General features: G+C 43.0%; 1 protein-coding gene across 2 annotated transcripts in view; it reads right to left on the reverse strand.

The window, feature by feature from the left end:
* Nucleotides 1-850: 850 nt before the first annotated feature.
* The window catches only part of LOC124795367, a 285,690-nt gene continuing 265,162 nt past the window's right edge, over nt 851-21,378 (reverse strand). For both annotated transcript variants that reach the window (XM_047259371.1, XM_047259370.1), the window contains one exon: nt 851-971. In XM_047259371.1, the coding sequence (XP_047115327.1) occupies nt 881-971 (91 nt within the window). In that variant the 3' untranslated portion in view covers nt 851-880. The remainder of the gene's footprint in view (nt 972-21,378) is intronic.

Consider the following 21,378-nt stretch of genomic DNA (forward strand, 5'->3'; position numbering starts at 1 on the left):
AACCATACTTACAAGTGTATGAAACTCTAGAATTTATTTAATCTATGGAAAATGAATGGGCTGTTACGTTTTAAACTTCGTGTTTAGAGAAAACTCGAATTTTATAATTAATTATCTCAATTTTTAACAAAGTTTTTAACAGATTTGCGAAATTCTACAGTTTCATACACCTGTAAGTATGGTTTGTATGCTGTGCAAAATTCATCGAAGAATCTCTCTTACTTATGAAGAAAAGTGTACCTACAGCAACAAATGCAGCTAATACCAAGTGAAAAAATGATGAAATTTCACATGTAAAAAAAATTGTTTTGTTTTGTTTTTGAACTTCCTCTGCTATGAGTGTGAATCCTGAAACCTTCCTGGTCATGCTAACAAAGTTTTATGAATTTATTTGTAAAAGTATAGACAGTGTAAATTAAAATGTCCTGTGCTGCCTCTCCTGCTCCAAGTCGGCCCGTTTCACGTCCTACCCCCTTAAGTCCCATAGTGCTCAGAGCCATTTGAACATTTCGTGGTGAAAAGTGGATGTATTCTATTCGAAAAAGAGTTATTCTTAATGACGCCACTAGTTGCACAGTATTCCAGTCGTATTCACACAGCCTACGAAGGAAGGAAGAAATGTCCAGGGCTAACCTCCAATCGACCACGTGGTCATTAGCTTGCACTGGGTAAAGTTGGGTCAGAAATCTGATATGGCCTTCAACAAAGGAACACCTCGATATTAGTCTTAAGGGGATTTTCTGGTCTATAGGTCCGATTTTTACCTCACTTTCAACAATTTTTTTAAATTAAGGTGAAATCAAAAGATAGTCAAACACTGCTTATATCTTTTAATTCAGCTATCTTTTACCTACATCAAAAATTTTTTTGTCCAAAAATATTAAGGGGCTATTGAACAAAATGGCACCGAAGATCGTAAAGCACGCCGTGCGCTTGTAGATGGGTGGAACTGGTGCAGGAAACTGGGTGGTCTGAAACAGACCAGACCAAAAAATTACTTAAAATATGAGTGTGGCTATGGTCATAACATCTGAAAAGTGAAACAAATGTCATTTTTTCACAAAATAGCGGCTGTTTGATAAAAAGTAAGAAAAATCGGCTTTATTTGGGCATTCAAACGTACATAAAAACCGAGATTTTGAAAATTGTTTAACTTTTAGAGGTTCCGACCATAGCCATTCAATTCTCTACAAAAATAGTTAAGCGGCATTAAAATCGACCGAGTGGTAGTAGATCTGCATAACGCGTTCCCCCTTGTGAACGGGAACGCGTTATGCAGATCTTGGTGCCTCTCGCGTCCATCTAGAAAAGGTAATAATTTTATTTTATATTTCTAGCTTTTATTGAGTTTAACGAAGGCGATGTTGGCCTGATATATTCGACGATGCGCTTTCGCTACACTGACTAAAGGATTCTTCTAAGAAATACCAAATTAAGGTATTTGCTCTTTCAATAGATGATCTGTTTATACATGCTTATAGGTTATCCAAGTCTGCACAAAACGATCGCGATTCTTAAATAGATGTATTTGTTCTCTGTTTCCTATATAGATAACCCGAAGATGCCTAAATAAGGCGAAACGCGTCGTTGAAAAATAAAAAACTAAAATTGCAACCAACACTGTGTTTAACCAATACTGTTAAACACTGGTTTGCTGTATGCGACATTTGGGTTGGAAGAATTTCTATTATTAGTATAATTACAAATTATATACAAAGACCTACCTCGTGAAATAGTCTGTCTGTGAGTGGAAATCATATCAAAATCCCTGCAGTAGTTCCTGAGATTAGTCTTCACTTTCGCACAGAAGAACGCGACGGGAGGCTTTAATTTATAAAATGTGTAGAAGATCTAAGTGTGCAGAACGAGATTTTCACTCTGCAGTGGAGTGTGCGCTGATATGAAACTTCCCAAACTGAGACTCGAATTCGGGACCCTTGCCTTTCGCGGGCAAGTGTGGTTTGTCTGTGCGTGCTACTATGGCTCCACGATCCACTCCTGCAGCCATACACCTCCCATCTATGCGGAAGGTTTCGGTTTGGAATGTCAGGAGTTAGGTTCGAAAATATGTCTGTGAAAGGGGTGTATTGCACCAGCTGACTTCTTATGGGAAGTCGGCGAAGCAGTTGGGATTCGAGTGGTCGAAATGGCCGAGATTGACCAGCATGTTCTTCAATGCTCGAGTATGTTGGAAAATGTTCCAGAAAGTTCCAGAATGTTATGGAACCTTCCAAAGCATTCAAAAGTTTCCGGAAACGTTAAAAGAGCTGTAGGACCTCCTACAACATTCGAGACCATTCGAAAACGTTAAAGAATGCTCCAGGATAATACAGTGAAACGTCCCCTTAGAAAAATTTATGAATGACTGTGCTGATAAACCTCTTACATTATTTGATTTTCAAACGGCTGAGCAGAACTGAACGTACTCAGACATTTCGCTCTTTACCTATTCTGATCAACACTAAACTGAAACACAATATTTTTTAGCGCAACACAATCTGACTTTCAATAATCCCTACAAAAGAATGGCCCTGACTAACATTAACCTATACCTTTCACAAATCACTTACCTCACAAAAATCTTCGTTACTCGAACTACTGCAATACAGCAAGCGCCACTACTGCCAGCTAAATAAAAGATTCTAACTACTGAAGGCACTAACTACTGATAGGCATAGTTAGCAAATGAAAGATTTTGATAGAGAACAAACAACGCATTTACTTTAATAGTGTTCAATAGTCATTATATATATATGTCCATGACATCCAGTCTTACAAATTTACTGTCTCTGATGGACACACGTCCAGATCATCCGCTCTCAAAACTCCGCCATCTCACTCCCCACATCCACCACTGCTGGCGGCTCACCTCCAACTGCGCAACGCTACGTGCTGTTAACAGCCAACTGCCCAACGCTACAATAGCAAGTTCCAACAATGCCACCCAGCCACAGTCAGCGATTTCCATAGAGAGCGCTACGTGGCGGTGGCGTTACCAATATAAGAACCTAAACAGCCTACTTACAATAGAAAACATTGGAGTATTCCAGAATGTTCGTGAATACTTTCAAACATTCGAAAACATTCTTTGACATTCAAAAAGATTCGAGAACGTTGAAGAAACCCCTAGAACCTTCTAGAAATGAAAATAAAGACCTTTGGAATCGGATCTTTTTCAGCTAGCTGAGCATAACAATCACACGTAGGAGTGTGCGTGTCCACATTCAAGTCTACCCCGCATCCTCAAGCGTAAATAAAACTGTGGCACAGTCAGCGAATACCAAATTAAACGAGAATTACGGGCGACCGAGGCGGTATGTAGCAGAGTCCAGCCACCGGGGAGAGCGGCTAGGTGAGGAAGCCGGCAGACGACCCGCTGTTAGAGCAGACAAGTGCGGCCAGATCGGCTTCCGCGAGGAAATTACGGGTTCCGGCCACCGGACGCTCCGGGCAGCCGCGCCAGCCGCTTTGAGCAGACCACTGCGTGGGCGGAGGTCGCCGGCGCTACGGCTTACCGATCCGCGTCTGCCAGGCAGGTTACCTGCTGACGGCTACCTTCACTACGGTTGCGAAACTGACAAACGGAGCAACGAGTATTATTCTCACTTCGTCTGGTGTTCATACACCTTGATTCAGTGGCAATAAAAACTGCACTTTGCTGAAAAGCAGTAATTTCCCTTATCTATATTACTAAACGCCTAAATAGGTCACCCAGTCGCAGTTGCAGGTTGCCTGTTTAATGGCTTCCAGGGGCTACGAAAACCTGATTTTCAATATTTTATATAATTACTGAACAAATCTGAAAATAATGGCCGGTCGGAGTGGCCGTGCGGTTCTAGGCGCTACAGTCTGGAGCCGAGCGACCGCTACGGTCGCAGGTTCGAATCCTGCCTCGGGCATGGATGTGTGTGATGTCCTTAGGTTAGTTAGGTTCAATTAGTTCTAAGTCCTAGGCGACTGAAGACCTCAGAAGTTAAGTCGCATAGTGCTCAGAACCATTTGAAAACAATGCTGTCATGGTCTACGTAATCTTACGTTTAGGATATGGGGCAAAATGCATTCTCGTACTTAAATATATATATAGGTCCACAAATATTATAGCCAAAACAGTAAAACTTGAGGCTGTTGTGCCGGCCGGGGTGGCCGAGCGGTTCTAGGCGCTACAGTCTGGATCCGCGCGACCGCTACGGTCGTAGGTTCGAATCCTGCCTCGGGCATGGATGTGTTTGACGTCCTTAGGTTGGTTGGGTTTAAGTAGTTCTAAGTTCTAGGGGACTGATGACCTCAGAAGTTAAGTCCCACAGTGCTCAGAGCCATTTGCACCATTTTGAGGCTGTTGTGTACAACATAATGCTTGACATTCTGTGCAATTTTTGTTTGAAAACGCGCATCAACATACATTTTACAAGGATTTGAATTTTTAATTACCATCTTTTCTATAATGTACCGTTTCTCGTAAACTAATCAGCAGTTCACCATTGGCTAGGTACCTGAAAGTTGGTTTTATAACATCTAAAACAGCAGGTGGCAAATCATGTTTGTGGGTGTATGGCTTTCCACTGTCCTCTGGCTGAAGATATTTGCACCACGATGTCACAATGACAATATTGAGGATTATCATCTGTGGAAAGTTTGTGAAAGAATATTGCCAACACGACTTGCCTCAATGTTTTCAGTTATCCCTGATAGCTTTTAGATGATATATTTGTAAACAGGTTCATATATGCAAAACTAAAAACTCAAATAAGATTGTAACACGTATTATTCAAAAGTACTGCTTTGTAAACAAAGGAATAAGCAAACATAATCTTTCTCACAGCCTTCTAGACTCATCTGCAATTCGTTTCGATTGTGTGAGCGAAAAATTAACGCACAGAAAATTTCTAAAGTAGAGAAGGAGTGGATCAGAGCATAGAAAGAGGGCGGGTGCCAGGCGCAGACGCGCAAACAAACTTTTTTAAAACATATTTTTAGCCAGAATTCGATTATCAAACTTTGTGATGTTATTCTTAAAGAATGGCAGATGGTTGATTCGGGGGAGGGGACCAAACAGCGAGATTATCGGTCCCATCGGATTAGGCAAGGATGGGGAAGGAAGTAGGCCATGCCCTTTCAGACCACCCGGGCATTTGCCTGAAGCTATTTAGGAAAATCACGGAAAACCTTAAGGAATGAATCTAATAAACTACGCAATAAATATGTCCTTGAAGTCTTAACAGGGTAAGTCAAGTACTGGAGTCAGAAACAGTGTATATGTCTCGAAGCAGCATAACTCATGGAGCGCATACCGACCTGGCTGTATCCATCCAGTATTTGAGAAGAAGAGCACTTAATGACCTCCAGCAACCTTTACACATAATTTCAAAAGTTTTCGAAACTCTTTTTTCTAGCTGCCACGCCCTACAAAATAATGCAAGGAAAACAGTTTACTGCTTTGCTGCTGGTAAACTTTTCGGGGTATAAGGTCGTGCTCCACGAAAGTCTTTTGTTCCTAACGTTTCGTCCAGAACTGCGCTTGACATCTTCAAAGGCGTTGTTCCTCCGTTGAGTCTTGCCGAAAGCCTTGTGAAAGGATTCATTCTATCATAACTTTCCTGCTTACCACATTTCCGCTGTTCACACAGTACAGCTTCTGCATCAGACATCACGTTTTACTTTATTACTTCTTTATTATTAACTCTCCGTAAGACATTTTGCAGACAGTACGTACAGACACCACTGAATGTACCGGCAATATCATATAGCGACCTATAGTTCAGGTGATCCGATATCAAGAACATTGAGATGCGTGAAAAACTAGGATTTTGCGTCTTCAGACATAAAAGATTTTAAATGCCTGAGGTTAAATATATAACACATTAGCTCACTGCTAAAGTAATCAAACGTTTGAAGCTGTTTTATGTAAGGTGCAGTCAAAATCGGGTCAAATGGAAAGAGGAAGTAAACTGCTTATTATTTACAAAGTAATCGCCATAACTGTTAACACATTTATTCCATTATTACACAGGATGGTCGATGCATTGATAGAAAAACATTTATGGTTGCTTACGGAACAATCGAATAAAGACGAAAGTAATGAGAAGTAGCAGAAATGAGGATAGCGAGAAACTTAACATCAGGGTTGATGGTCACGAGGTAGCTGAAGTAAAGGAATTCTGCTACCTAGGCAGTAAAATAACCAATGCAGATGGAACAAGGACGATATCAAAAGCAGACTAGAACTGGAAATTAGAACGTTCCTGGCCAAGAGAAGTCTACTACTATCAAACATAGGCTTCAATTTGAGGCAGAAATTTCTGAGAATATACGTTTGGCACAGCATTGTATGGTAGTGAAACATGGACTGTGGGAAAGCCGGAACAGAAAAGAATCGGACCATTTGAGATTTGGTGCTACAGACGAATGTTGAAAATTAGGTAAACTGATAAGGTAAGGAATGAGGAGGTTCTGAGCAGAATCAGAGAGGAAAGGAATATTTGGAAACACTGATAATGAGAAGGGACAGGATGATGGGACATCTGTTAAGAGACCAGGGACTGACTTCCATGGTACGAGACGAACTCGTGGCGGAGTACATCAAACCGGTCAGAAGACTGATGACTCAAAAAAAAAATTAAAGAACAGGGAAAAATTATTGTACCCAGACACGTGCCTCTTCGTCTGAGGTAAATCGACGGAGCCATTAACGTACTTCTTTCGGGCTCCAAAAATACGGAAATCGCCTGGGGAGAGATTGAGACTGTACGGAGGATGTGTACGAGCTTCCCAGCAAAACTTCTGCAGTATGGTCGATTTTAATGTCCAGCAGTGCCTACATGAAATTTGTACTTACAGGTATAAAATGGAACAACACAATGTGAAAACTGGAAGGGCATATGTTGTAGCGAAAATTACCCCCACCTGATAGTTCACTCAAAGTTATCGTGTCCTACGTGACGTCGCTAAATAGTCTACTGCCACAAAAACCGCGCTACGCCTGCTAGTTACAGTGTTTTCGATAGATTAAAGATATCCAGACGAAGCACATCATCGACTCCCTCCCAAACGCTCACCGAGCAAAGTGTTTCATGCTGGCCATGGACTCGGTCCACAAGGTACAGTTCGCTTCATGGGCCGGACGATTGAGACCTTAAGTAGCAGCGACACTGCGAGCTGTACAGGGAAGGTCAGAATAGAGATTGTGTAAACTGATCTGTAACCGTAATTTCTGCAACGTATTTAAAGTGCCAGGATCGAAAGTGTTACGTATGCTAACTGTGTTTCGTGTGACTTCGTAGGCGTACATTTGTAAAATACCTTGTTGGAAATTTCTGGCTTTGTTTGCTAGGTGATACGTGAATTCATTAAAAAAAATGCCGTTGGAATCTCTGATTGAATTTTCACTGCTCTTTTCGTGGTGTTGAGAGCCTTAGGTTATTTACTAGACGGTTTCTTACAGCCTCAGATCAAGAATCCCGGGTCCACAGCCTTAGTATGCAGCTTTTGCGCAGGGACTTCTATTGAAGACACGAGGTGGGTAGGCAGTTACGGAATATCAGTGATCTAATTTTAATGCAGCAGAATACAAATCGGCCCGTCACATGTCCCCTATTTCCATCGCAAATGAGAATCTGTACTTACACAGAGAATGGAACCAATGCGTAGAGCGCATGTTGCACTGGACATTGACTATCGTCACATTCGGTTGTCACGGGCGGGCACGCAATAAGTAATACAACATTTTTTTTCCTCGGACAGTTTCGTGTGAAAAAATGCGGGATTTTTTGGGACATCGTGGAATATCGATTCAAGTTCCGGTATGTGGCGGCACTATACGTAATGTTAAAAATGTCGTCTGTAATGAAGGTGCGTTCCAACCAGAGAGCTGTCATTGTTTGTTTTGGCGGTAAACCAGAGCGTCGCAGGAATTCATAGGCACTTGCTGAATGTCAACGGAGATCTGGCAGTGAACAAAAGTACGGTGAGTCGTTGGGCGACATCGCAACAAGGTCGCGCAAATGTGTCCGATTTCCGGCGGCCGCACGTAGCTGAGACTCCTGAAATGTTGGAACGTGCGGACACCCTCACTCTGTGTAATAAAATGATACTCCCGCAGACGTCGTTTTGATGCTATTTTATTATATTGCAGCCAGTTTCTGTGACTCTTCAGACTGACGGTGAGCGGGAACAGCAATACGACAGCTGCAGGTATTTAATTTTATTACATACGTGAAGGGCCGAAGTACCGCAGATCATCAGTCACGACGATGACATACAAAAACTCTCGTTCGAGATGGTCGACGGATCACAATCAAACATGTAACTTCACAACTAGAGGTCTCTGTTGGATGATGGGGAGGTTATTGATGCAGCAGACGATGGCTCCAATGTCGACCAGCAGATTGGCATTCCAGTAACGTGGCGTAAGGCCGTTACAATGAACGGAAATTATGTCATTTGAAGCCAAAAGATTGGGGAATACACTACTGGCCAATAAAATTGCTACATCACGAAGATGACGTGCTACAGAGGCGAAATTTAACCGACAGGATATGCAAATGATTAGTTTTTCAGAGCATTCACACAGTGCTGGGACCGGTGGCGACACCTACAACGTGCTGACATGAGGAACGTTTCCAACCGATTTATCATACACAAACAGCAGTTGACCAGCGTTGCCTGGTGAAACGTGATTGTGATGCCTCGTGTAAGGAGGAGAAATGCGTACCATCACGTTTCCGACTTTGATAAAGGTCGGATTGTAGCCTATCGCGATTGTGGTTTATCGTATCGCGACATTGTGGCTCCCGTTGGTATGGTATGGGTTACACGTATCGGTCACCTCTTGTTCGCATTGACGGCACTTTGAACAGTGGACGTTACATTTCAGATGTGTTACGACCCGTGGCTCTACCCTCCATTCGATCCCTGTGAAACCCTAAATTTCAGCAGGATAATGTACGAACGCATGTTGCAGGTCCTGTACGGGCCTTTCTGGATACAGAAAATGTTTGACTGCTTCCCTGGCCAGCACATTCTCCAGATCTCTCACCAATTGAAAACGTCTGGGCAATGGTGGCCGAACAACTGGCTCGTCACAATACGCCAGTCACTACTCTCGATAAACTGTGGTATCGTGTTGAAGCTGCATGTGCAGCTGTACCTGTACACGCTATCCAAGCTCTGTTTGACTCAATGCCCAGGCGTATCAAGGCCGTTATTACGGCCAGAGGTGGTTGTTCTGGGTATTGATTTCTCAGGATCTATGCACCCAAACTGCGTGAAAATGTAACCACATGTCAGTTCTAGTATAATATATTTGTCCAATGAATACCTGTTTGTCATCTGTATTTCTTCTTGGTTTAGCAATTTTAATGGCCAGTAGTGTAGTATGATGTTCTGTACTGAATGAAATCAATTTCAGAAAAAAATGTTGCATTGCTTCTTGAAAGTTCCCCCTTCGTACAAGCGTTCATTCATTAATTAAGTCGTGCCTATTTCATTTTATAGCTGTAGGTTGTGATACGTTATTTTGAGCTCCCTTTGTTTCCCCGCCTTACTATTAGCCGTCATGTGTTGTGTAGACATTCTGTGGACGAGAAACGATGTGTATAACGTACCACGGCCCTTGCTTTTGCCATACAAAATACGGCGGAGGGTCGTTCATTTTGCTTCGCTCTAGTCACGGTGCTGCCCCTGTATTCGGTCTCTCTAGCAGCCACGCTACGGTCCTGGCGAGGCTCACCTGCCGCCGGCAGGGCCGGCTCGCGTGCCCTACGCCATCGCAGGCCCGTAACGACCTGGCGTACCTCGCCCCAGGTCGCGCCACTATCAAGGCTAAGCGCGGTCCTCGGCCGTGATTGCGTCAGGTCATTCATTAGCAGCGTGCGCGCCGCTCGCGCCGGAGCAAAGTTCGCGCTGCCACCGGCCAATTCCGCTGATGGCCACCTGCCGCCGCGCTTCATTTGCCAAGATTAATGGCGGCTGTCTCCGGCTCACGCTGGGCTCGTGGCTCAGGCGTGGATTACAGATTCGTAAAGTGAATGTCCTCCTGACTCATCCCGCGCTCAACATATCGGTGGTCTGAGTTCCACAGTTACTTTGACAGTTCTCCGCAAAATTCTGCGAAGACAAAAGTTTGCTCACTTCACACAGTCTCACCAACCTCTCATCCAAACGACCGAGGATTTTGGGACACACGTAACCGTAATTTTACGCTTAATTCTTCATACTGTATGTGGGACGGCGGGTAATAATTATTGTGTTGGTTCTCTGATTTGTAAGTTCGGTAGTCTTTTGAGATTTTTAGATACTACAGCCTTTTACAAAGGTTTGAAAAGTATGTTTTATTGGTCGGTTGATTTGAAGGAGCACACTAAACAGCGAGGTCATCAGTCCCATCGGATTAGAGAAGGATGAGGAAGAAAGTTGGCCATGCTCATTCCAAAGAACCATTGTCCTCCCGAATGCGAGTCCAATCCAATGCGCTAACCACTGCGCAACCTCGCTCGGAAGTACTTTTTTTTTTTTTTTTTTTTGGCCATATAGGTAACAACCACTCGACGATTTCACTGTTAGCAGCAGCCGTTGCGAAAGCCTATCCAGGCTAGACGCACTTCCGAGCTAGAAGAGAGCAGTGGTTTGCTTGTTTGCAACGCTAACGAACCTGTCGCCCACACACGTAACACAATAACAAACTGGGTCTATAGATTGTGGAACATTTGACTAGAAAAAATGTAGCTTGCGACAGCGAGTTGACCCGAACGTAGGTGAGGAAAGTGTTCCTGCGGTGTCGGATTAGGGCGAAGCCTTATCTACAACTAAAAAAAGGATTGCTTCTCCTCTCAAACTACAGAGGCCGACAGAAAAATGTATACACTCTTTGTCGGACTCTACCGAGATATCGACATTGCCGTTCGATTTGAATTACGAGTGTTTTGCAGTACTTTCATCACTGTATTGAGAACATAAACTGGCTGGAACACGCTTAACATTCGAGCATCGAAAATGTATTGCGAAGTGGTTTTCGAAGGTTGATAATGCCGTTGAAGTGCAACGTCAGTGGAAGCGGACGTTTGAAACAGAACCGCCATCCTGCCTAACAATTAAACGCATCATTGACAAGTTTGAATTACATGGAACGACTTGTGATATTCACAAAGGAAGATCAGGAAGACAGCGCACAGCTACGAGTCCTGCTTCGTTGGCTCCAGTGTTGGAAACGTTTGTTGATTCTCCATAGAAGCCTACTAAGCAATGTGCACGTGAAGTGGGGGTCAGCAGTACAAGTGTACGAAGAATTTTGAAAGCTGCATAGTGGAAAGTTTACATTAGTGCACGCGATTGATGATAACGATCCTGATCGCCGAATGTAATTTTGTGAATGGTATCAGCAAATGGTAACTGATGACGAACAATTTGTGACGAAGGTAGTGTGGAGTGACGAGGCACAATCAGCATAACAGGGCACCGGAAAATCCGCATGTTTACGTGGATAAAGCAGTCAGTCTACCAGGGGTTCATGTGTGGTGTGGACTATCACCTTGGGCCTCAGTAGGACCCTTTTTCTTTGATGCTACTGTCACTGGAGAAGTGTACCTGGAAATGTTACGGACATCATCTTTGCCAGGTATAAGTGCGCTTTATGGAATTTATGAAGAAGTCTTCTACCAACAGGATAGGGCGCCACCACACTATCACCTAGCCGTCCGAGCTTTACTGGATAACAGTTTTCCGAGGCATTGGATTGGAGGAAGAGGACCCATTGAGTTCCCTCCACGGTCGCCAGACGTAACACATATGGGCTTTTAATTGTGGGGAACTGTGAAAGCAAACGTCTATCGACGTAAGCCACGCACGCTGGAAGAACTTCGCCAGGACATTACAGTGACATGTGCAGCGGTCTCCACTGTAACACTGACTGGCGTAGTTGCGGCGACCGCTCGTCGTTCTGTTATGTTATAGTCGCCAACGGTGAACATTTTGAACATTTAAAGTAACCATGTGTTAAACTGAAGGTTATAAAACATGTGTGATCAATTATTAAATGTAGAATAAACATATAAGTAATACTTTTCGTTTCTCAAAGAGTATATGTATTTTTCTGGCGGACTCTGTATTGTGATCAATGTTCACACGCATAATAATATGTACAAAAATCCTATTGTACTCAGCACTCGAAATAGTTGAGTGTCGATTAATACTGCTTCTTCCCATTTACGAAAAGTTCGTTGCTTCCCTTAAAAGTGGGGAATAATGTCGGACACTTGGCACGCGGTTTTCTGTAATATAGGAGGTGGCACACAAAACAGAACAAGGTGAACGAAACACGTTTACCACATAAATTCATAAGCCGAGTAGGTTCACTTTTATTCTGTGTCATCAGTCACATGCGGTGTATCATTCGACCGAAAAACGATAATGTCAACCGAGTGAGGTGACTCGAAATCGGGAGGACGACGGTTGAAACCCGCGTCCGGCCATCCTGATTTAGGTTTTCCGTGATTTCCCTAAATCACTTCAGGCAAATGCCGGGATGGTTCCTTTGAAAGGGCACGGCCGACTTTCTTCCCCATATTTCCCTAATTCTAGGGGACCGATGACCTCACTGTTTGGTCCCCTTCCCCATATCAACCAATCAACAATAATGTCAGCCATTGGTAACGCCGTCCGAAACATAAGCGGACGCGGACAGTTTCACGGCGGAACGTATCACAATCCCGTATGATTGGCAACAATCGAATAACCTCTCTGAAGTACAGACACCTCGTTACTTACACATGCTCGATGCGGACGGCGATGAGAACACTTTCTTCAGAACTGCTTCCAGCTCAATCAAGAACGCCCAGCCGGCATGCACCTAAGGACATCACACACATCCATGCCCGAGGCAGGATTCGAACCTGCGACCGTAGCGGTCGCCCGGTTCCAGACAGTAGCGCCTAGGACCGCTCGGCCACCCCGGCCGGCCATTTGTACCATTTTTAGAGGTAGATGTGCCAACTGATTAATAGCGATGGTGATGAATATAATATTAATAATATTAAGTCAAATGAGACTGTATGGTTGCAGAGACCTTTTCAAGTCTCAAACATCTATGATGTATACGAATATATGTCGACTGAAATGGCGAATGAAAATCTGTACTAAGGCCACGATTCGAACTGTCTCTCCTGCTCACTAGGCAGAGGTGCTAACCACTACGCCACAGTGACTTTTTACAACTGCACACACTAGCGTAGCACGCCTCTCTGGTCAACCGAATTGCCATTCATCACAGATATCTCAGACTTGAAAATATCTCTTGGAATAATTTGATTAAAGCACCGATGCCTCGATTTCAGGCAGAATCCCCTGTTCAGTTCGATGCTTAGGAGCTATTCAAACAGAGTTTGAGAGGCTCTACAATGGTGTTTGAGTTTAGGCGAAATACCAAATGGGCTGAAGAGCGAATGAGAAATTGGACTGAGGAGGCAGGCGTGCTAAGATAGTCCGTGTAGGAGGGCAGGGAGACTGCCAGGGTGGCTTAGTGTATCTATCTAGTGAGAAGGAGAACTGGGTTGGAATCACAGCCTCAGTACAAATTTTCATTCGCCACTTCATTCTGTATAAATACGTCACTATTAAAAATGATAGTCTGGTCTATTTACAATTGCAATGTCATCATTTAAACGCACTTGAATGTCGCAATAAAATCATGTACAGAAAATACGGTCTGTTGTAGAACACTAGGTAACAGGTTATGATAACAGGCTGTGGCAGAATAAATAAATAGTTCACATTATAAAACGTACGGAAGTGGATTATTTCGGCAACTTGTTCTGAAACGGTAGGAACAGATCCTTCCAACTCTTCGTTGATGGCGAGACAAAAATAAGTCTTGGGAGGAGGTGGGAAAATAAGAAAAAAACAGCAAATAGAAAACAGCCGTAAAAACTGGTGTGATTGTGGAGCACTGCTCGCCAAGGAGCAGCAAAAGATGAGGGAAAAGATATATATCGCCTAAGGGAATAGAAATGGCGTGACAGCTGAAATTCGATTCCAGGAGATTTTATCAGGTTCTCACTCGTTCATCGCGTTCTACGAGCTAAACGAAATGGCTGGTGTAGGTACTACCTATACATAGGTAACGCAATAACAACGGCGTCAATTCTTATTGCCAGCTGGGCTGCCGGAATAATTGAACGCCTGAGCTCTTTGACTGGTAAACAGCCAGATGAAGGCCGCTGCAGACCCGTCTCTCGTTACTGTCGCCTGAAAATTAATTGCGACCGAGTTGGATGTTTGTTGACGCCGTTATTGCGTTCAGTTTTGTGTTCCGCTCAGAAGACCTTTTATTAATTATTGCAGACACGGAACACAACAGCGGTACATCTGTCTCAGGCAGTTTGAATACTCGACAGGCTACCGTGGAGTCCAGTGTGACACACACACACACACACACACACACACACACACACACACACACACTGTAACACCATATCTTAGACATTACATACCTTTTATTGATTTATTATCTTTCTATTTTGTTCAACATCCCTTCGTTGAACTTCTGTAATTAGTGTATGATTAATCTCATATAATCTCTTCGGTTATCTTTAAAATTAAATAATTTTATTTAAATAATTTTGTGTAGAACTACCAATATATGCAAATGTTCTGTTTTATTTAAAATGTTTGTTTGCTGTTATGTAAACTGCTGACCTTCACTTAGGGTTCTTAGTTATTTTGTATGTAAAAGGCGTTGTGGTTCCCCTTGGGAACGGAACTGTGTTGCGCGCGCAAATTGTGATTGGCCTAGGTAGAAAAGATGGAATCAAGTGTCAGTCGGGGACGAGCTACCAAACTATCAACTACTCATGTAAAAGGTGTGTTGTGCTGGTTCCGAGAGAGGCTTTTCCTGACGCTTTCCAATGCCTCGGATGGATGGATGAAGAGCTGGAATTATTCTGAAATTGGTATCTATCATCGCCACCAAGAAATGACAGAGTCCAGCAATTCTTCCTGCAAATCCACATACCAACATGAAATCGCCACCACGTTGCGCAATCGCTGTAATGGAATACAATAGTAATGTACAGTGAAGGATCAGCTTATTGGATGTGTTAGTGCGCTCAAATGTAACGTAATTTATAACAGAATTTATGTACCTACCTCGATTTTTTTTCCTTAACATAACACCTCTCAGCTTCCTCTCTGTTTGAACTAAAGTGATTACCGAGTGTCCTTACTGAAAGAACATTAAAGCCCAGTGTTTTACTAATTAATGCCTCTTGAACATAGTAAAAAGAAAGTTAAAGTGGCAAGAGAGTGAGTTAAAGTAAATGATACTTGCTGAAAATAATTTTCCTATTAAAACTGCTTATTAATATGTTGTTGCCAGATTCAAAATTAAAAGTTCTTAAAGCTGAGGCTTATAAAGTTTTGCTTAATAAATGATCACATTGCTGCCTGCTGTAAATCGCAAAAGGTGAATCAGTATCTTACAAATATGACAATTTTGTGTCTCACTGTAGTAAAAGTTGAAAACTGCAATTGTGGAAAGTTATATACTCATGCTTGCTAAGCACTTGTTTCTTTTGTGTATTGAAAGTGTATATTAATTGTGTAATAGGATCCACAGGTTATTCTTTTATGCTCATGATAAATAACAATTAATAGAAAGACCACTATCTATGAAAACAATAATTTCTTTAGTCTAAAGACAGTGAGCAGTAACCTGTTAGTGAATTCCATTTAACTTTCATTCTGAATAGAAAAGTATTTACCTGAGAGGCACTTAACCTGTGGCCAGTTCATAATTTTACAGTGAACTACATTTACAATTTTTATGTCAGCTAGGAAAATGTTTGAAAAATAATACTGAACCTATGTCCAATTTATGATTCTTCACTGAATATTAATAGTAATGTTATAAAGACCTCTCAGATTGACTCAGTCCTCAAGGTAATAGTGTGTTTTGTTATCTGTTATATTTATGTAAATAGTTTGTTCTGCTCTAGCTGTTTGTTCTAACCTTAACGTTAACATATGCAGGTGTCAGGGTTCATTGCACTCGCGTGTGGCAAAGTATAGGTTGTGTTAGTCCGTTAAAGTTACTAATAACTGTTTTCTTGAACAAGAATGTTAATCTTTCTCACGCCTAATTAGGCTGGCGACCGTTTTCCTTATTCTTTGAACAGTGTAGATAGGTAAAATATTGTTTGTTACTGTTCAAATATTAACGTAATTCTGTCTTTCACATCCGATGAGCCACCTCCGTTAGGTACAACACGTTCAACATATCAAAATTCCTCTCAGAGGGTAACACTGCTCTGTTGCGTTAAACCATAATTGCTTTAACAAGATAGTTTTATTTCACGACCTGCCCTCAACTTTAAGGTTATGGTATAGCAGTAGCGGACGGGAGTGTTTTAAAACACGCACACACAACACACACACACACACACACACACACACACACACACACACACATTGCAGCTGTCCACGGTGATCTATCCTGTGATATATTCTTTGTGTCAGCTTTGTTAACATAAAGTTTCAAACTAATGTATAATTTCAATAGTACTTACTGGCGATGGTTATGCTTCGTTAAAGCAATAAAATGTACATGTTTTGAGGAGCAATAAGAGTGAAGTTTTTATTTCACATTACGTAAAATTCGAAAGTTCAGTGTACGGATGAAGCACGAAATCGTGGCAGAAGAAATGACTTTGTTAGTTACTAGGATGATACAAAACGATCGGAACGAATGAATAAAAGATAGCAGTCGATAAATGCACAGCCCCGCGATCAGAACAAACAGCATAAGCGCTGACTCACTTCCCGTGTCACTGAACAGAGAAATAGCCAGCACATCGCCACTTATGTAACCGATTTCCCTCTCGTTCGGACTCGCCTCGAGTTTCACTCCAGCGATTTTCGATAAAACATTCCTGTAAACAGCAGGTGGGCTGCAGCACTTTCCAATCGGATACCATATTTGCAGATAACCGTAATTCGGCATAACATAACACTCTTACAAACGAAAATATATTCAAGCTAGAATGATGTAGCTTATCTACGGTGCGCAAATTGCAAGGTCAACATTTTATCTCGGGGAGATAGTAATCGGCAACAGATAACGGAGATCGCCTCTCCACACGATTACGCAACCAAGGCAGCGGGTAATTAAACGCCTGATTCGAACGGTGCCCGGTCTAATTAGGATTACAACAGCTTAGGGAGAGTTCGTTAGGGGGACCCGCTGTTCGCGCCAGGTCGCAAAGTGGGTGTGGTTAGCACGGCTTTAAATTATTCTCTGCTCGCTGTCTGCGTTGCCGGCTGTCGTTCGATTGTAGCCGTTCCCGTTGTGATACTGGCTGAATTCGGTACGAACTAGGTTCATTAGCAGCAAAGGAAATCACGTCTGAAAGATAAAGGGAAAAATAAAGGGCTCCTCTTGAAGACATCATTCCGTCATCATTAAAAGTAGTAAGTTTACTTAACAGGTCAGCACCAATAGCAATGAAATATTGCGGCCGCTAGTAACGTGTTTTTACATTCTGCCTCGTAACAAAAGTACTCAGTCTTTATTTAGTAGACTAGTTTATCTGTACGTGAGACAAACAACTTCACTGGGTGGGTTTTTGTCGGTGTATGGAATTGCTGTTACACAGGGTGCAGCACCTAAAGCTTGCACCGCAAATATTGCGGAAATGGGAAGTGGTATCGGCGTGCGGTTTTCACAGAGTGGATTTCAGAACCATTTATAATGGATCAAATCAGACAGAATGAGGTGGTAGTCAGGGACTCGTATTGTTAGCCAATCAGTATGTTGTACTTAGAAAGTGTATTTCTTGTTTTTTGTGTAAGCATACACTTTTTTATACTGAACAATGCCTACTGACATTGCAGGATTCTAGTGCGAGTCATTTACGAGCTATGGTATTTTGAAAAGTTCCCACACCGACACTTCTACAACACATGTGGCATCGCACTCTAAAGAACCACACCCTAGTTACGTGGATTCTGATTAGTAACGAGACAAATGACCAGCACGGGCTGTGTTCAAAATGACCACCGGCAGCGGCAATACACGCTTCCAGTCTCGTATGGAACGACTGCTGCACACGTGCTACCATTTCAGTGAAGGCGTCTGAGCAAGCTGCAGTAGTACGGAGTCGCACATCATCGGATGTAGTCGTTGCGTCCTTGCAGACAGCGTCTTTCAGCTTCCTCCACAGAAAAAAGTCTACAGGCGTCAAATCGGGGGAACGGGCCGGCTAAGGTGCAGGTCCTCTGCGTCCAATCCAACAATTTGGAAACAATTCGTGAAGACATGCTGTAGTACCTCGTGCACTATGGGTTGCACAGCCATCATGTTAGTGTCACAGGTTTCTCCCAGTCTGAAGAGGAACGTCTTCTAGCAGCCGTGGAAAATGGTCCGTCAGGTGACTGCGATTCTTGTGTCCGATCAGCGTTCCGTCTATGGACACCGGGGCTATGAGCTGATGGTCAGTATCCCACACCACACGTTTACTCCCCATGGACGCTGACGGTTCACCTGGCGAAGCCAATGGGGACGGTAAACAGACCAACAGTGTATGTTTCGGCGGTTAACCTGGCGATGATTGGTAAATGTGGCTTCATCAATAACAACATACATGATACATCTGGACTATCTTATGTTATGTCCATGCACAGAAAGTAACACGATTCTCACAATTGTTTCCATGCAGCTCTTGACGGAGGGAGGTATGGTAGGGATGGAACCTATGTCGATGGAGAGTGCTTAGGACACTTGCCTGATTCATGACATACCTCCTGCGATTCCGCGGGAACTAACGTGCAAATCATCTGCAACCCCAGCAAGAAGATTAGTCTCCCTTTCTTCTATCCTCACTTACTTCCTTCTGTTAGGTTGTCTAGTTGTTACACTACCACTTTTACCTAACTGGTTGAAGCGGTTGAAAATGGCTCTCAGCACTATGGGACTTAACATCTGAGGTCATCAGTCCCCTAGAACTCAGAACTACTTAAACCCAACTACCCTAAGGACATCGCACACATCCACGCCCGAGGCAGGATTCGAACCTGCGACCCTAGCGGTCGCGCGGTTCCAGACTGAAGCGATAGAAGGACGAACTGCATTCTTCCTGCATTCTCCATACACTATCGCAGTCGCCTTTTCCTTTATTAGTAAATCCGTCCGCCCCCGGTAGCTGAGTGGTCAGCGCGACAGAGTGTCGGGTTCGACTCCCGGCTGTGTGGGAGATTTTCTCCGCTCAGGGACTGGGTGTTGTGTTGTCATAATCATCATCCTTTCATCCCCATCGTTGCGCATGTCTCCGAAGTGGTGCCAAATCGAAAGACTTGCACCCGGCGAACGGTCTACCTGACGGGAGGCCCTAGTTACACGACCTAGATTGGTAAGTCCCACTGTCTACACACGACCTATTGCTTGAACTGTCATACACAGACTAGCAAGTCACAGTGCACTCAAGTAACACACAAGCACACTATAAGCAAACATAATAACATCGTACCTAGCAACTATGAAGGTTGACTGGCCGGCCGGAGTGGCCGAGCGGTTCTACGCGCTACAGTCTGTAACCGCGCGGCCTCTATGATCGCAGGTTCGAATCCTGCCTCGGGCATGGATGTGTGTGATGTCCTTAGGTTAGTTAGGTTTAAGTAGTTCTAGGTTCTGGGGGACTGATGACCTCAGAAGTTAAGTCTCATAGTGCTCAGAGCCATTTGAACCTTTTGAAGGTTGACTGGCACAAACAAGTGTCGGTGTGGAAACTTTACAAAATACGATATCTCGCCTGCAACAGACATCACTGACATTCTAATTTTGCCTACTCTTGGTCTGTTAATGTCCATGGGCGTTGTTCCATTTAAAAAAAGTGTTGTTTGCGCAAAAAATAAGTTTTCGAAGTATTATTACAGTTCGTTTATTGCCTAACATTGCGAGCCCTGAGTACCAAACCAGTATGTGAAAACGGCACATCAATAGCACTTTCCATTTCCGCAATATTTGCGGTGCAAGCTTTAGGTGATTCATCCTATATACCTTGCGGTCACGAGAAATATGGTACCGATACCCAACAATTCAAGAAAGCTCTCATTTCATTACAGTGTTAATATAAACCATTGTAAAACGTGGGGTGACTGAAACTACGTTACCACGACGGGTAACATCTCTAAATGGTTCAAATGGCTCTGAGCACTATCGGACTTAACTTCTGAGGCCATCAGTCCCCTAGAACTTAGAACTACTTAAACCTAACTAACCTAAAGACATCACACACAGCCGGCCGGGACAGCCGAAGGGTTCTAGGCGCCACAGTCTTGAACCGCGCGACCGCTACGGTCGCAGGTTCGAATCCTGCCTCGGGCATGGATGTGTGTGATGTCCTTAGCTTAGTTAGGTTTAATTAGTTCTAAGTTCTAGGGGACTGACGACCTCAGAAGTTGAGTCCCATAGTGCTGAGAGCCATTTGAACCATCTGGACCGTCACACGCATCCATGCCAGAGGCAGGATTCGATCCTGAGACCGTAGCGTTCGCGTCGTTCCAGACTGAAGCGCCTACAACCGCTCGGCCACACAGGCTGGCTAACATGTCTAAAGGCATGGTCATAGTATGGTGGACAAAACAAATAACTAAAACAAAAAAGTAAAGTTTCCTGTTACGCAAAAAAACGAGATACATTTATAAGTCAGCCTAAGTGTAAAAAGTAAAGAAATCTGAAGAAACATTATAAATACAGGCAGTACTTTTTTTAACTAGAAGTTACTGTACTTCCCACAAATGATCAAATGAGGCGCTGAGACCCATGAGGGCCGAGAGTACAGAAACAAAATAAATAGATGTTTCTGAAGATTGAATTTATGTACGAACCACGAGTCTCAGACGTCTGAATTGTTTTTTGTGCAATTCTCAGCATGCTATATTCGCTGTAAAATAATAGTGTACCCACTTTGTTAAGAAACATTATTCAATATTTAATATTATATTTATTACTAATGTCAATTCACAAATTTTCCATGTATACGATAGTGATAACAGTGTCTTTGGACAGTTGTAAAGTTTGTAACTAATATGAAACTGGCATCCGAACGTAAAGAACAAATACTAAGTGCACCACACGCATAATTATGAACTATCCGAACACTTCATGGTAGTCGTTATCATCATTTTCATTAAGCACATTCAGACAAAACTGCCGATACACCTCTGATTATGAAATACATGATGTAGACACTAAATTACGTTGTCAATCGTTGGTAACTAATGAGCTGCGCAGACTAACAAAATAATGTTTCATGTTTCGGACCGTATGGAAATGAATATTCGAGAAATCAGTAAGACAGCTTTCCCTGAATGTCCATGTATACAAGGTGCGACTAAAAA

Source organism: Schistocerca piceifrons, chromosome 4 (assembly GCF_021461385.2).
Source record: "Schistocerca piceifrons isolate TAMUIC-IGC-003096 chromosome 4, iqSchPice1.1, whole genome shotgun sequence".
Classification (NCBI taxonomy): domain Eukaryota; kingdom Metazoa; phylum Arthropoda; class Insecta; order Orthoptera; family Acrididae; genus Schistocerca; species Schistocerca piceifrons.